We start from the raw sequence: 13412 nt of genomic DNA, 5'->3' as shown, positions 1-13412 counted from the left end.
TAAAAAATATTTTTTTTATGTAAAAAAATTGCAGATGCATCCAATTAATCATAATAGTACTAATTATAAATTAAAAAATGACATTAGTGCAGCACTTTATGTACTATACTTCATGCAGAACCGATGGTGCAATGTCAATAGTTAATAATCAGTTGTACAATTATTACATAATGAATTATTACAGCAGAAGGTGCTGTTATTTATACGTTTACACGTGCCTACATTGCCGCCTGCTGGCGAAAACGTATAGTGCAGCCGTGCTCGCCCATTGATTCCCGTCCCCATAGAGACAAGCTCCTACAACCGCTAATCCCCCACCCTCAGCAGCAGCGATGCCAGCGAATATCAATTAGCCAGGCGTTTGGACATTAGTTGTATTCCTCGAAAACCGCCCTCCCAGTGGTTGCCAAACAGATTCTGTTTCATTTACTACTATCGGATTAACCACCATCGCTGGCAAGCCGCGGCTTTATCCAGAGAGGCCGGAGATTTGTGTGGCGGGGCGGGGAGGAGTCCTCGTCATCTCGCCGCTAGCGAGTATGCTCTAGTAACAACACAAGAAAGCAGCAGAGCGGATACAGAGCCGATGTATTCGTAAAGGTGAGCTTTTTTGTATATTTTTAAAACCACCAACGTCGATGTTTTGTCGTAGTTTAGCTAGCTACATCTAAAGAGTGCTTCCATCCAGCCGTCAACCTGTCAAGCTTCTAGGCGGCTAACTGACACCAGCATGCTAACTGCGCTTCATTTGGGTGACAGCTAATAAAAGCACCTTATTTTAAAGTATTAATGAATTAAATGAACTGTCAACATCTGCACACAACCTTAAAAAGCATGCCAGTTAAATGAAGAGTGCGATTTTACATCATGTCGATGCATACAAGAATGTTTTTGTGTGTGATACAGAGACAACAGCTTGCGATGACGTCACACTCTCACCTGCAAGCAATGGTAACAATGCAGTATTATTTTTTTTTATGTCTTTGTATAGGATGGATGTGGAGGTGAGTGCTGGGCAGGGGGGCAGCACCAGGAGAAAAGCGGAGGAGGATGGTGATGGAGGAGGAGGCATGGAGGTTTTGGTGGTACCACTGGACCTGTACGACTCTGCAAGAGCCAAAATAGAAGCAAATCTCCGCTGGCTGTTGGCCAAAGCTTATGGCATTGGTAAGATGTCCTCTCTGCTTTTACTGACTCAGACTCGGCGTGCTTTTTACACAGTACAGTACCGAATAAATAGCCGACATTTTTTTTTCCATTTAGCCCAAACATTAAATATTTAGGCTTATTATCCGAAAGACAAAACATAATACGGTCAAATGTGTCCAGTTAACAGCGTGTGAATGCAGGAAAAATGACACAAATTCAGGCTAAATACCAAGTAGTAGGGGGCAATGTGGGAGACAGTCATCATAAAGGCAACTATAACCATTTACCGTATTTTCCGGACTATAAGTCGCACTTTCATAGGTTGTCTGTTCCTGTGACTTATACTCCAGAGCGACTTATAAATGAAAAAACTGTTTATGTTACATAAACACTGGACACCTTTTCTGTTCATGTTTATTATTTGTGTAGCTGAATAACCATTGTGTTAGCATATCTTACACCTATTCAGCCTGTTCTCTATTCTTTTATTAATGTTAGAACTTGCCTTCTAAGAGGACATAATGTCTGTTTTGGTCAAGTAGTTTGTATAATAAATTACTTGGAAAAAAATGCGACTTGACAGTGCGACTTATGTATGTTTTTTTTCTACCTAATTATGCAGTTTTGGTATTGTGAGACTCCGGAGCGACTTATAGTGCAAATAATATGGTACTTTATTTGAGTTGTGGTGGTGCTTTGGGCATGACGCACCTCGTAGTTTGGCCTATCTGTCGATCAGAGCAGAGGAAATACAGTATGATTGCTGTGCTTGTATTATGTAGTGGCTTCAGGTAATAATCTTTACTTTATCTTTAGCTTTGTAATAAAGTTCAATCGTGCCTTGATGTTAGTGTAAGAGTAACAGAAAAAAACAAAAAACACAATTCAGTCTCTATGCTGTGGGCAGACATTCATGCTAGCCCCTTTTATACACAGGTCACTAGCCTTGCCAGCTCTTGACGAGCGCCACTAAAGCTGCTCTACATGGAGAGGCTGTGAGCTAATGTGTGGAAACTACCCCTTCGAAGTGGGTTTTTGTGTCACTCCCTGCCTGCTCTCTGGAGATGAGTGTGAGCTCCGGGTCAGGCATTCAGTCATCAGTCATAACAATTAGGCATTTTTAAGAAATGAAAAACTCATATGCTGAATGACCTTCAATGCTCCTTAGCACGGTCCTGTTGGTCATCCTGCAGCTTACTTTGTTGTAAATATTGTCCACGGTCACTTTGTGGTTGAAGGTTGACTTCTATGTGCCAGGGCACAGATCAGATGCCCATAATAAACACCAACCTCGGTGGAGCTTCGGCTAATCTGATTGGCTCCTCCTGACGTCAGCTGTGTCGGCAGCACAGAGGCTTCATCACACCCCCGTTTTCTTTCACAGAATCGACTGTGATATAAATAGTTTACATGCCTTGACTTTTCTTTTTCTCTGTAGATGTTAACTTAAGAGTTTAATTGTTATGTTATATGATATTGTGCATTTTCAATTCTATGCATCCAAACAGATTTCCCGCACGACCAACGTAATGTGGTATCATTACATTGTGTTCCTAGCTACATCTAGTGTCTAGTGTCATACATTCTCATTAGATTAAGCAGCAAAAATACAGTGCACGGTGTTGCCCATCTGTCCCGCAGAGAAAGTCACATGTTTAAGGGTTTAATGGGATTGAAGCTGAAGATAGAAGTCTGCTCGTTTAGTTGAACAGTAAACTGTATGCTTGTAGTTTGATTATATTGATGTTTTGCCTCCTTATGGGAGTGCAAAAAAAAAAGAAAAGGTTAAGTAGTAGAGACTTAAAGCCGCCTCAGCAATCAGGACCTAATAGTTGCACGGGCTTGGTGCCATGTTTCCTACCATACGTTTCGTAGAGAGGATAGTTTTGTTTGCCCCTGCAGAAATGCGAAGCTGACAGCTCTTCCCTGAATGTCATCAGGATCTCCTGACCTGACAGTAATCTTCTCCGCACCCCTCCCCTATGCCCATGTTGATGTTAAATAGCTACGATATATTAGGATTAAGCAGGTTCTTGCATCTCTTTACTGGGGGTTGGCATCCCCCATCATCATCTCCACAGCAACCAGACAGGATGAGGAGCTGAGGCTCTAAAGACGAAACAAACACATGTCTTCCTGAAATAGTGGGTTCTGCTATACTACCCCACGTGCCTTAATTAATCATCAGTTTTATTTTATTATATTTACAAATGCGGAATTTTAGACACACGACTGCGTCCAAAACGTCTGAATGTCCTCCTCACAACCTCAACCTAGTAACTCTGGATTAGCGTCTCCAGGGTGTACTAAGATAGTCACCCCGTGTATTCGTCACCCAGCAGGGAAACACCAGGCCTGGCTGGGACAACAACATCAGCTTTTTAATCACCGCTAAGTCCTGTTAGCTCATCGGTTCTAAGCCTCTGCTGCACGGTCTCACAAGCCGCTAGCCTGTCTTGGTGGTTTACTCGACTCACCGATAGACTAATCTAATTTCGTCATAGTCAGCATCCTCAGTGTTATGTCTGTTATGTAACATGTATTACTGGACTGCATGGATTCCGAATGTCTGATGTGAGTCCCACTGGTGGTACGTGGGCTTCATCTAGTGGTACGTTTTTTTTTTTTTTTGAGAACCGTTAGCTATTTTAATTGTGGATACAAAGATGGTAATTTCATGTTGCCCCCCCCCCCCCCCCCCCCCCCCCCCAGATCATATTCCTGAGGACCTGCGGGACCCCTTCTATACTGACCAGTATGAGCAGGAGCACATCAAGCCCCCCGTCATACATCTGCTGCTATCCGGGGAGATCTACTGCCGGGTGTGCAGACTCATCTTGCGTGCCGAGCAATCCGACTCTCTCCAAAGCCCCAAGTCCGTGCTCCAGGCTCTCTCTTCAAGGGGCATCCACGTGCTGGAATCCGAGGACACACACGTCTCTGCTCTGGACCTAAGCGCCATTCCCGTCAAGATGGTACGTCCCCTTTGTTGTCTGTTACTCGGTTTGGAAATGCACATTTTTTATCCACGATGTGTCGTCTTTTCTGTAGAGCTCCCACATGCACTTGATCGATGCCCTCATGATGGCCTACACGATGGAGATGATCAGCGTGGAGAAGGTGGTGTCCAGTGTCAAGCGTTTCTCCAACTTCAGTGCCTCCAAGGAGCGACCGTTTGACGTGGAAGATGCCATGGTCTTTTGGATCAACAAGGTGAGAAAGTCAGCCACGGTATTTGCTTCCATGCGTGCTGATTTGTCCTTGTCCCTGAAGGTGACCACAAAGATGAGGGCGATTTCAGAAAAGGAGCTGAAGATGAAGCAGCACCTGCTGGACTCGCCGAGCCACCAGAAGGTAAATAATGTAGTGCAGTTATCGCTTTTTTCATTTAGTAACCGTTTTTGATGCTTTGACGGTGCAAATAGCACAACATCATAGCAGTGTCACACCGTCTTAGAAGAGGAAAACAACGTGCTACAATGTAATGTGCTTACAATACTGTAGTACAGTGATTCCCAAAGTGTGGGCCGTGGTGGTACTACAGGTGGGTCATGAGAGGTCATTAAAAATATGATTCATTTTTACAAATATTATTTAAAAAATATTTTTTATTGTAAAATATTTATTGCACGATTAAAAACAAATATTTATAGGCCTAAGTAACAACTTATTGAGTGTTATTGACCTGTCACAATATTTTAGGAACCTTATACAGTTTATGATTGGAACATAGCTCTCTGGTCATCATGCCAGTCTTGAATGCAGTTATGAAAAGTATGAGAATTAATTAGATTAAAAGTTTGGGCTTCCTTTATCCATCTGCTTTTATTTCAATCCTGAATCTTTATATTATTATTATTATTATTATTATTATTATTATTATTATTATTATTATTATTATTATTATTATTATTATTATTATTATTATTATTATTATTATTAGTGCTCCGAGTACGCAGCATTTCGTTTATGTACTGTTTATTGGACAAAGGTGAACCGCAGACATTTTTTAGATTTTCAAGTACACAGTTGTTTCTTTTGTGACTCCACGATAACCAAGGAGCCTATGAATCCATTACTATCTGAACCTTGTCTGCCTGTTTGTGTCTCCCCCACCAAATATCCTCCCATTGTGCCACTTGGATGCTAGTCTCCCTCTAAATGGTACTGGAAGCTGGTACCTGTAAGTGTGATTAATAAAGCAGCTTCCTGCTGTATATGTATATATATGTGTATGTGTATATGTGTATGTGTATGTCTTTGTGGTGTGTATGTGTGTCTCTCAAAACACCAGTATAAATAACACAACAAACGAGCAGTTCTCTTAAAAAAAGTCTTTGAAGATGTCTACAGAAACTGCAGCAAAGACGACATCACTTTTTTTTATTTTTCCCGTCCATCATCAGTTTAACCCAATACAAAATATTTCTGCATGCAAACTCAACTTAGTTCTGAAGCACAGGACCCGGCCTGGAGTTACTCCTCCGTTTATGGTTTGCATCCGTTGTGTGCATGAGCCTCATTCCAGTCATTTTTCTCCTCTTTCCCCACCAGCCTGATATATTGCATGCTCTGGCCCATTGTCTGTTGGAACCTGTGGAGTTCTCTCGCGTGGTAATGTACCCAGCTCTTTTTTTCCATCCCATCCTGACTCCCCTGTTCATGATAATGACACATAGGTAGGTCGGTAGACGGACAATGTGTTGTGAGGAAATATCTTGCTGATGAGACATGCTGATGAACGTTACACCTTTTCAGGTGCGCTATCGCAGGGATCACCTGTCAGGACGGACACTTCAGCACTTCCCCCTGGTTGATGAGCTGTGTAAAGATGTATGTGATGGCGCAGCTCTTCTGGCCTTGATCCACTTCTATTGCCCTGACGTTATTAGACTCGAAGGTATGCTTGGAGCCATTATTCCACTACTTAGTTGTCACACGCTTATATTATGAGGTATGATCTTCTGCTCTCCTTGCATCCTGTTGGCAGATATCTGCTTGAAGGATGTCCTCTCAATAGCAGACAGCATGTACAACATCCAGCTGCTGAGGGAGTTTTCCAATAAATACTTGAACAAGTGCTTCTATCTGAAGTCAGAGGACTTGCTGTATTGTCCTCCAGTGCTGAGGGTGAGCCATTGACAAAATATTGCGACAATGATGTAAGAATCCGGTGGAATTATCTCATGAGGAAAATTATTTCCACACACTGGAAGGTTTGTTAAATTGTATATTGGGGGAAAACATGCTAGGTTAATTGGCGACTCCAAATTGTCCATAGGTATGAATGTGAGTGTGAATGGTTGTTTGTCTATATGTGCCCTGTGATTGGCTGGCAACCAGTCCAGGGTATACCCCGCCTCTCGCCCAAAGACAGCTGGGATAGGCTCCAGGACCCCACGCAACCTTCGTGAGGATAAGCGGTAGAAAATGAATGAATGAAAAGTGAGAATCTGCATTGAACCGGGACCAACTTTGGTGTTGTCCTCTAGAGGGCAGTAGAACACATATATCAGTCCAGCAATAACATTTTTCATTACAGTAAATGTACATGAAGGATACAAGACAGTTGCGGAAAGAAGACACAAGCAAAACGGGGACTTGTTTACAGGCTTTTTTTTGACAATACAATACTTGTCCTCCCTCCTTTTTCAGAATAATGTGATGGTGTTCATCGCAGAGCTCTTCTGGTGGTTTGAAATTGTGAAGCCAGACTTTGTACAACCCAGGGACCTTAAGGAAACCAGAGACGGTAAACACAATGACTGCGATTTTAATTCTCATTTTGTTTTGCTTTGCTTGTTAGTGTTCCTTTTTAAACCTGTGCTCTTGTGCACTTCATGACATCTTTACAGCGAGATTACTGCTGCAGCCTAAGTGTTCTCGCGCCCATGCGTCCATCTCCAGTGTCACGAAACGCAGTTTCCCGACTACAGTAAATGCTGCTGACATCCTGACCTCACCTCCAAGCCCGGACCTCAGGTGCAGTTAATTCTAATCTGCTCTTATCCCAGATGGATGTGGCATTAGCCACACATTGTTGTTGGAGGTTATCAGAAGATCCTTTAAAAAAATGTACCTTTTCTTCTAGCACTGTAAAAAGCTCTTTAGTGCCACTAAGACAGAGACATCCATGGGGAGTTGAGGATGATGGCTCAGGTAATATGATGTATATTCAGACTTTACATAAACATAATGATGGGCTAGCAAGCATATTCATGTTTTTTTCAATACCGCAGCAAAAAAATACTGCAACTCTCTGACGCGTACAGATGAGAAGTGTCAGGGTTCATCACAAGCGCGGCCAGAGAGGAGGCAGAGGTGAGCATTTACATTTGTTCTGAAGACGATGCATTTAGAAGAAAACTGCAATCTGTGATAAAAAAAATCCCTAACAAAAATAGATATATTTCTTTAATACTGACGCTACGTTTCTGCCCAGGCCTTTGTCCCAGCCAGCACCCTATGCCTTGCATTTCTCCTCTCCAGAGGATCATGCAGACAGTGTCAGCCTCGCTCGCTCGATAAGCAAAGACAGCTTGGCTTCCAACATCATGACACCAAAGCACACGCCGGGTTCAGGTCGTCAGCTGCATCAGCACCGACTCAGCGGACAAAGCCTCCTCAGTCACATTCGCATCGAGGATGAGGAGGAAATATTAGAGGAGGAGGAGCTGGTTGCCGTGATTCATCCTTCGGCTTTTCCCAGACGTCCACACAGGAGCGACATGGAGCAGGATGAATTAGAAATCCCCAATACAACCTCACCAAGGAGGATCTCCAACACTAATTGCTCTCCCTGTCTCGCCATGGGTGTCTTAACCCCCGACTTGCAAGCGGACAGCTACTACCTGGAGCCCCTGTTTCCCGCCATCCCAAAGCCAGCCAAAGAGAAAAGCGTCGTCATGAACAAGGAGGAGGAGAGCGGGGAGAGTCGCTTCAGATCAACGCAACCTGTCATGAAAGCAACCACTGATGTCCTTCATAAATCACAACGGAAATCTCCGGTGTCTGAAGGTGGTAAATTTAACTTTAAACCCACGCCTGTCCCCGACACTTGTCTCCCGCCAGCCAGAGAAGCGTCGACACGTAATTCTATGTCGGTGAAGAAACAGCCCCAAGGCTTCTTCCTTCACTTGTCTGGAGAGCCAGACTGCCACAGTCATCTTTCGTCTGATCCCGAGGTAGGGCTGGACTCTGACTCAGACATAGCAGATTTTGAGGAAGATGACGAGGATGGCGAATTGATGGACCACAGAGGAAAGGGAAATGCTTTAGTGCGAGGACAGATGTGTGAATTTTCAGAGGTTGAGTCAGTCAAGCTACGAGAAGACCTGAAATTGAGTGAGCGAGACGATAAGGACGACGGAAGTGGACGCTCCAGCCCGTGCCTTAGTACTGTGTCCTGTGCAAGCAGCTGCAGCGCTTCGGGCAGCGCCAGCGTCAGAATGACCAGCTTTGCAGAAAGAAAGCTGCTCAAGCTCAGCCTCCGTGAAGGTTTCTCCAGCACCAGCAGCTCGCAGAAGACCACGCCCGATCACTCTGAGATTACACCTTGTCCTCCCTGGCAGCTGAAAAGTGAGGGTAGCCCCGGATGGCACGTTAAAGACCCTGGTTCTGTGGTGAAGAAGACTATAATGGCAAGTCCTCCAGTTGTGCCTTCAGAGCTGCTGCAGCTTCACATGCAACTAGAAGAGCAGAGGCGTGCAATCGAGTACCAGAAGAAGAGAATGGAGACCCTGTCGGCACGACAGCGACTGAAACTGGGTAAAGCTGCATTCTTGAATATCGTAAAAAAGGGTGAAGGCAAGAGCGATACCCTTCCCTTGCCTCTGAGACACTCGCCTTCTGCAGAACTGTCAGGTGCTGAGAAAGTGAAGACACCCTACTGCAAGGATGACTCCTGTCTGGAAGCACTAAAGGTTCAGGCAAAGGCAGAAGGAAGACAGATGAATATCGATAACAGGTTGAAAACCGTGGCTCAGGTTGGGGCTTCTGAATCTGACGCGAATGATTGCTCCCATTCCATCGATCTCCTCAATGAGGCAATCAGTGCTATCCAGCAGCAGATGCAGCAGCTCTCATTGCAGCAAGACCTGCTTATGAAGAAGAGTGCAGCCTCACCTCCAGAACCTACAGAGCCAGACCAGAAAGCAGCTCCTAACACGATGCACTCTCCCACGCTAGAGTCCAAAGCTTTCGCCGTCCACTTTGTTGACTTCAGTGACAGCAATTCCACTCCCACTCGTCGTCCTCCCAAGCTGAGCTCCAGCCAGCGAAGCAAAACCTGCGATCCCAAGCAGGGTCCAAAGAATGGCAAGATGTCTGATACTGAAGGTGCAACATCCCCAAGAGGGAGTACAGGTGGAGGTCAGGATGCTGGAGTTGCCGCCGAGAGTTCCAGGCAAGAGAGAAATTTTCGAAGACGCACAACCTTCCGAATCCATAATAACCAAGGCAGCACCAGAGAGGAACCCTGTCTATCCCCCGTCAAAGCTCAGTCACAGGACACCATCGTCTCCAACATGGCTCCATCACACTCGAGTACAGAACAAGACGAGAACAAGGCTGACCTCTCAGGGACGGAATCTGTGGGTGGAGAAGAGAGCACCAGGATCAAAGGTCATCTGATTGAGGTTGACCTATCCGAGGTGAAGGAGCCAGCAGAGGATGCGAGTGCTGACATGACGGATGGCACAACCGAGGGCGAACAGATTAACGTGCTGGGCTTTTTCTTTAAGGTAGACTTCAACACGAGTGTCATGCGGCGTGGTGCATCAGGAACCTGATCCTTCACTGTCTGCTTTCGTCTCTTTGCTAGGATGAAGAGAAGGCCGAGGATGAGATGGCCAAACGCCGCGCTGCCTTCCTCCTCAAACAGCAGCGCAAAGCAGAGGAGGCCAGATTACGCAAACAGCAGCAGGGAGCAGAAAGCGAACTTAAGCGTGACGAAGCCAGGTACGCCGGTCCATAATGTTTACAAGTTGCATGCGTGTCTGCAGGGGGTGTTGACTCACTTCTTCTTGCAGGCGTAAGGCGGAAGAAGATCGAGTTCGTAAAGAGGAGGAGAAGGCCAGACGGGAACTCATCAAGCAGGAATACCTGCGTAGGAAACAGCAGGCGCTGATGGAAGAGCAGGGTCAGGTTAAGCCAAGGCCTAGGATTAAATCCCGCAAGAACAGACCTAAATCCCTGCACCGCGGAGACTTTAACAGCCCCTGTAAAGGATCCACCACACGTAAGAACCACACGGACCTTATCCTGGAGTAGCACGTTTGATGAAACAATTGCAATATAAAATAACAGGTACTATGTGGTACTTTATGTGGTACTTTTAGCTGATCTAAGCGGCAGTCATCGAGGGTCCACGTTGTCTTTGGCCACAGAGGCGGACAGCGTCATCTCTGGAGACGCTGAATCTCAGAGGTGAAACCTCCTTCACACGTTAGGAGTCACAGAGCACAAATGCTGTCATTCTTGCTGGCGTGTTTATTCATGCAAATCGCAAAGACGATGTGGCGTGATTGCCGAAATTTGAAAACGTATTGTAACACTCTGGGCTGCACGGCAGAATAGTGGTTAGCATGCAGACCTCACAGCAAGGAGACCCGAGTTCAATCCCAACCTCAGTGTGGAGTTTGCATGTTCTCCCCGTGCATGCGTGGGTTTTCTCCGGGTACTCCGGTTTCCTCCCCCATTCCAAAAACATGCTAGGTTAATTGGCCACTCCAAATTGTCCATAGGTATGAATGTGAGTGTGAATGGTTGTTTGTCTATATGTGCCCTGGGATTGGCTGGCCACCAGTCCAGGGTGTACCCCGCTTCTCGCTTGAAGACAGCTGGGATAGGCTCCAGCACCCCCACGACCCTCGTGAGGATAAGCGGTAGAAAATGAATGAATAAATGAATTTTAACATTCTATACAGTAAAACAATCTAATCTTTTCTACTTCCAAAGCAGCTACTGCCATCTTGTGTCTTTAATAAAAACTACGTCAGGGGCCACAGCTGTTAATGCCGCAGGGCTCTAACTAGACACTCCACTGAGCCATTAATTGGATCATTTATTCTACATACAGTCCATTGGTGCAGTGACAACATTCACGAGCAGAGTATATCTTGCAGGGCGGAGTCAGTGTGCTCGATGGATTCATTCCCCGTGCTGAGTCGTGCCTCCAGCAGGAACATGGAGCGGGACTGGGAGAGCGGTTCCATTGCTTCCTCCATCACTTCCACTGAGTACAATGGTGAGTGGAAACACTTGGGAAATATCTCTAAGTATAATTTGTACATAAAACCATGCCTAATGGAAACTAGGGAGACGGCCGAAGGCCCCAGTTTCTCCAGCAGGTCATTTCATTGACGAGCTCCTTCCCTCAAACCAAAGGAGGGTTAATCATTAAAATCACCTGCTTTAGTGACCAGCTGGAAAGAAAACCTGTACTGTCTGGGGCCTCCTTGGCATGGGTTTTACACCCCTGTTCTAGCTGATGCCTTCTGATACTCTTCCCTATGAGTCCAACTAAGACCCAAGATGATGAATAAGATTATAGCCATAACTTTTCTTTGTTTTGTGTCCATCAAAGGGCCCAAACTTTTCAAGGAGCCGAGCTCCAAATCCAACAAACCCATCATCATCAACGCCATCGCACACTGCTGCCTGGCTGGAAAGGTGAACGAGGCCCAGAAGAATGTAATCCTGGAGGTCAGTGAGAGCAACTCTCAATCTTTTTTTTCTTTTATTGTGCTTGAGACTGTCCTGTTTCACAGGAGCTGGAAAAGTGTGAGTCAAATCATCTCATCATCCTCTTCCGAGACGGCGGCTGCCAGTTCCGCGCCGTTTATTCCTACACACCGGACACCGAGGAGATTGTCAAATTTACCGGCATGGGGCCGCGCATCATCAGCCACAAGATGATCGACCGGCTCTACAAATACAGCTCGGACCGCAAGCAGTTCAATGTCATCCCGGCCAAGTCGGTGTCGGCCAGCGTGGACGCCCTGACCATCCACAACCACCTGTGGCAGGTCAAGAGGCCAGGAAGCGCCAGGAAGAAGTGAGAAAAGGAAGTGAACACTCGCTACTTTCTTAAACTGTTGGGCCGGACCCAATAACTCTATGAAGTGTTCAGACCAAGCAGTGATTTATTTTTTAACTTTAAGATTAAGTATTAAGCATTAAGCATAATTCATAATATACTAAGTAAAATGGAAATATCTTGCTCACCAGTTGAACATTGAACTCAAGATTATTACGAAATTTGTCAACTTTCAGTGCGAAAAATGCACGTTCTGAACACATCACAGATACGATAACGAGTCCGAGTGGCAATGTCTGAGAGTTCAATGCACTATTTTATTGTTTTGTTTTTATTATTTTTTTGCATGCCACACTTTTGTTTTAGCCCGTAGGTACCGTACATCGTTTGGCACTCGCTGATGGACTGATTGTCACGTTGCACAGAATTTGGACCTTCAAGAGGAATGCTGCTATACTTTGGCCCTATCGATACAAAAGTGCAACTTCAATTATGACTTTTGATCCCCCCCCCTCCCTCAAAAAAAAAGGTTAGTTGTTTTTATCTATAATGAGGATCAAGGCTCCTGGATTGATCCTCAGTACTACTGATTACTACTACTTTTATGAGGGGAGACGTTCCTATTTTTAATGGCGGATGTTTGCTATGGTACCGTGTGGTATGTCTTGTTTGCTATTTAGCCTTTTTGAGGAAGTAAGGAAAGCTACCTTTTTAGAATGTTTGAACTTTATTTTCATTTTTAAAAGGAAGGTCAAAGGCAGCACAAACCTGTTCACTGTTTTCTCCGTGGAAGGAAAAATTTTCTTATTGTTGGGAAACTTTTAATCCTCACCGGATTCACTGGACAACAATGTTTTAAATGTAGCTTTAGATGCTCAACAAGCTGACTGGAGGCTTCCTTTTATGACGGTGAGTGGAATATGACGGCACCCCCCCCCCCCCCCCTCGCAAAGTACTTGATATTTTTTGCTGCATTTTGTACATTTTAGAGTAGGATATTTTGTACCAGTTATGTTTACTAAAATAACAAAACGGGCACTATTATGAGTTTATTCCGTTACAGTCCCATTTCATTGTATCCTAATGTATGTTAATTTATTTTGAAAGTCTGTAATAAAATGAAATGTGACTGTTGACCACAAAGTTGATGGTGTCACACAGGACGTACTGCAACAGATTATTTAGGGGCGAATGGCAGGGAGAAAAGCTCAAACTCTGGTTTGCT

General features: G+C 44.9%; 1 protein-coding gene across 2 annotated transcripts; it reads left to right on the top strand.

The window, feature by feature from the left end:
• The first annotated feature begins 272 nt into the window (after window positions 1-272).
• On the top strand, window positions 273-13321 carry LOC131107657 (calmodulin-regulated spectrin-associated protein 1-B-like). 2 transcript variants are annotated; one of them, XM_058057887.1, is made up of 19 exons: window positions 274-600; window positions 992-1167; window positions 3862-4124; window positions 4201-4362; window positions 4423-4503; window positions 5704-5763; window positions 5908-6049; window positions 6140-6279; window positions 6805-6901; window positions 7005-7131; window positions 7241-7308; window positions 7389-7470; window positions 7592-9890; window positions 9971-10107; window positions 10179-10387; window positions 10488-10575; window positions 11274-11395; window positions 11735-11853; window positions 11919-13321. In XM_058057887.1, the coding sequence occupies exons 2-19, from the start codon at window positions 993-995 to the stop codon at window positions 12207-12209; spliced, it is 4662 nt and encodes a 1553-aa protein (XP_057913870.1). In that variant the 5' UTR covers window positions 274-600; window position 992; the 3' UTR covers window positions 12210-13321. The 2 variants fall into 2 exon arrangements, with proteins under 2 accessions (XP_057913878.1, XP_057913870.1); XM_058057895.1 differs by lacking the exon at window positions 5704-5763 and having other exon boundaries at window positions 273-600.
• Window positions 13322-13412: the final 91 nt, after the last annotated feature.

The sequence above is a fragment of the Doryrhamphus excisus genome, chromosome 2 (assembly GCF_030265055.1).
Source record: "Doryrhamphus excisus isolate RoL2022-K1 chromosome 2, RoL_Dexc_1.0, whole genome shotgun sequence".
In the NCBI taxonomy this organism is placed as follows: Eukaryota; Metazoa; Chordata; class Actinopteri; order Syngnathiformes; family Syngnathidae; genus Doryrhamphus; species Doryrhamphus excisus.
Note: the sequence above shows the minus strand (reverse complement) of the source record. Positions and strands in the feature narration are given on the sequence as shown.